The 3928-nt window shown below is 22.3% G+C and overlaps 1 protein-coding gene across 1 annotated transcript; it reads right to left on the reverse strand.

The window, feature by feature from the left end:
- Positions 1-237: 237 nt before the first annotated feature.
- On the reverse strand, positions 238-3249 carry LOC147910476 (uncharacterized). Its single transcript, XM_087416668.1, has 8 exons — positions 3024-3249; positions 2591-2891; positions 2311-2407; positions 2122-2180; positions 1735-2033; positions 1412-1659; positions 1193-1312; positions 238-1071 (listed from the first exon to the last, which is right to left on the reverse strand). Exons 2-8 carry the CDS (start codon positions 2598-2600, stop codon positions 672-674), a joined length of 1233 nt encoding a protein of 410 aa, XP_087272794.1. The 5' UTR covers positions 2601-2891; positions 3024-3249; the 3' UTR covers positions 238-671.
- Positions 3250-3928: the final 679 nt, after the last annotated feature.

Consider the following 3928-nt stretch of genomic DNA (forward strand, 5'->3'; position numbering starts at 1 on the left):
GTTCAAAATATCTCAAACTTGGTATAATTTGACATTATGAATTTAACAGTATACAAAATTTCATAATCTTTTCGAAAAAAAAAACTAAATATAGTCTAATGCAATCTTGTTTCCTTTAAAGTTTATTTTTAAAGTTCTTAAGTATTATAATTACATTATATATATATATATATATATATATATATATATATATATATAAAATATAATATATATTTTTTTAATATTATCCTTAAATCAAGTCTTCTAAAACATTCCATATTTTGATTGCTTCACATTATGACTGTTTTATTAAAATATAAATTACTCTGTAAATTATTATTATTATTTTTTTTTTAACTTGATGCATACGATCAAATAGATCATAAAAATATTTATGATATAGCATAAAATCATTTTGCTTTCCTTTTTATTTTTTGAGAAATTCAACAAAAGTTTCTTAATATTAACGTTACTTCAAACAAAATTTTTTGTTATTAATAATATTGATTTAAAGGATATAATATATTATTATATGATATTATTATATTATTATATGAATAATTTTATTTCAAAACAAATGACAAGAAAGTTATTCTAAAATTATAACGTTTACATAACTACATGAATGTGTCTATTTAATTATACAGGCATATAAACAAATATAATATTATATAATACGTAATATTTCACAATTATTTAAGAGGAAGTATAATATTCTTCGGTTGAGTAATTTCCAACAATTGTTCATTTAGTGAAAGATTCAAACCACCCACAGAACGGAACTCTACATCTTTATCAGATATTAAATTTATAACACCTGGAGGTATCTCAGCTGTTGAAAACATGTTCAAATATGATGGTATATTGCACGAATTTTCATTATATACTGCAATAATACAATTGCCAAAATATAAAGCTATTGTCATATAAGTAAATAATATAACTTCAACAGTTTGATAGACAGCAATTACACCTCTTGGTGCACGAATGGTGATTACTTCCAATCTTTCATCTTGACAGCGTAACATATTTTTGTATAGCTTATTTAATAATTTTGTATGTTTTGACACTGTTTTTGCTAATAGATATTTGCTAAAAAAAAAAAAAAAAGAAACTTTTGTCAAAAATGTTATTGAGAGTACACGAACACATAAAAAAAAAATCTATAAAAATATACATGCATAAACATTTATCAGTAAATTAAAATATATACCCATTGTATTCTAATGTATATGCAAGATTATTTAATATTTTTATTCTAGAATTAATAGGCAAATTGCCCCAACTTTCAAACGCTTCCACAGCTGAATCAAATATTTTATATACATCTTTTCTGCAATAAATTATTTAAACACAAATTTATATAACATAAATTTCTTAAATTTAAATATATTATAAAATAAAAAGAAAAGAAGAATACATATATTCGAACCTTGTTGCGTATGCATATACATTATCGTTATTTATCCAATATGCATCAATTGCAGGCTTTTGCCATGTACCATTATAAAAATGATTGTAAACTTTATATGCGTTTAAATTTATTTTATCTCCTTCAGGATCGCCTTCAAGTTCATCAAATTTTCGATCAAATAAGATATTATTAATAATTTTTTTTTGTAAAGGAAGCTTAATACCAGTACTAAACTCTAAATACGCATTTATGAATATAACATCGTTCTGTTCAAAATAGAAATAGTTTCAATAAAGTTTTATAATTTAGGCAATTGTATTACATCATTTAAGTTATATTACTTGTAGCTTCATTGCTAATGTTTTTGCAGATATACTGTCTTCTGACCATATAGACATCAAATTGAAATTCCTTAAAAAATCTTTGCAGTATGTAAATAGTTCATTTTTTGAATGAAATATAAAAATAGGCAAATATAACAAATGTTTACAATTTTTTTCTAGAAGCCATAAAAATTTTTGTTTTACTGATTCTTGGATAAAAATTTTCTTCATTTGTAACATACAAGGTTTAATCTTCAGATAAGTAATAATTGCATGTAAATCTGAATCTTCGAACACAATCATCTCTGTGGTACAATCTGTAGAAATTAAAAAAAATCTTAATTATGAAATTAAGAAAATGTTTTTTAATTGCAATAATGTTAACGTTTTAAATATTATGTTTACTTGAAATTAGTGGCACATATTTATCCATATTTGTCAGATTAGAATTGTCAGAATTATCGCTAAAAAAATATATAAATGTTTATAAAACAGACATAATGTTACCTTTAACATAAAAAGCATTAATTAATATATTTAATAAATAATTTAATAGTACAAATTAATTTAATAATATAAGTTTTGAATAATTACATAATAGCTTTTTTTAAAAATAATGGAATCTCCTGATCTTCACATATAATAAACATTAAGTATATTATATTGAAATCATTAACATTAAAACCTGTACCTAAAAACAGAAAAAAATATTTCTATATAAAATATTCAATGTTTCATTATCATAAGTTGTTTTATAAAAATAATATGAAGAATATAAAGAAGCAAATTTACATATATCAATATATCAATATATGTGTATATCTCTCTCATAATTATACAATCACTAGGAGATTATCATAAATATCGAACTCACTATCAAACATCAGTTTTATTCCGTTAGCATATAAATGATCAAGAAGAGAAGTAACAATATCCACATGGTTACAAACAGATTTGAAAATAGACAAATTCTTTTCTATTATAGAAGCTGTTTGAAAGTATCTATAAATACGAAAAAAGAATATATATGTATATACAGAAACAGCTTTACATTTTTATATCATTCTTAAATTAGATTTTAGAGATAAGTATTTATGTACTTACCTATCTGAAAAGTTATTATAATTTTTAAATTTCAGATTTTCGTGTAAAGTGGATATCTTGTTCAATGCTTCCTAACAATACACATAAAAATTAGTACCAAACATTATATACGATATAGATTATACAATTAAGCTCATCAATATTCTATTTCTAATATACAATTTCTCACACACACACAATATATTATTCATATTTATATTCACCTGTTTGTTGATCTTATCATATACTAAGATTTTGTAACATTGATTTATAACGTTTATTCGGTCACACATTTTATTGATTATTAGTCAATTTCCAGCAATATTAAAGAAGAAGTATATGTGTCTCGCTATCTTTGAAGTGAAGATGATTTTGTGTAAAGAGAAAACGTTTTGATTTGCGACCAACTAGTAATCAGAAGCGCTCTATAGATAATCCTTCCATACATTACACTGCTAATAATACATTGAAGATCAAACAAATAAATATTACGATTATGTGATGTAAACAGTATCTATAATGTACATATCTAAATAGTACGAATAATAATATCCAAAATTAGGATATAAAAACAGTTTATATGTCTAGATAACGAATATTTACATCTCCGATGAAAATTTTTCTTAAAATTCTTTATATAATTTTTCAAAATTTTTATATAATTTTATAACTTTTTAGAAAATTTCTCAAATTTTTTATACAAAATGAAATATTTTTTAAAAGTACTGAGAACGTTTATCTTTTGTAGAATTTTCTATTTGTAGATGTGATATTAATTTTATGGTTTTCACTATTATAAATTTTATCTGCATTCTCTCTGAATATGAAATGACATAAAAATTAAAATGTCTTAAATCCTTGATGTCTTAAATTGATTTTTTATTACATCTTATTCTTTATTTTCTCATATCATTCATTATTTTATCTGTCACTGAGAATGACCGCACATTACAGAGATAAAAGTTGGACTTTATTATTAATACATATTCATAAAATTAATTTATCCTAACATGATGATCAACTAGCGTAGCTCATCAGACCACTTTGTAAGTTCTTAATTTTTACTCTGTTGAACCTTTAAATTATTAATAATTTCTTCTTGCTTAATATAAAAACAAAAATTATATTA

The sequence above is a fragment of the Acromyrmex echinatior genome, chromosome 2 (genome assembly GCF_024713525.1).
Source record: "Acromyrmex echinatior isolate Ae372 chromosome 2, ASM2471352v2, whole genome shotgun sequence".
Taxonomy (NCBI): Eukaryota; Metazoa; Arthropoda; class Insecta; order Hymenoptera; family Formicidae; genus Acromyrmex; species Acromyrmex echinatior.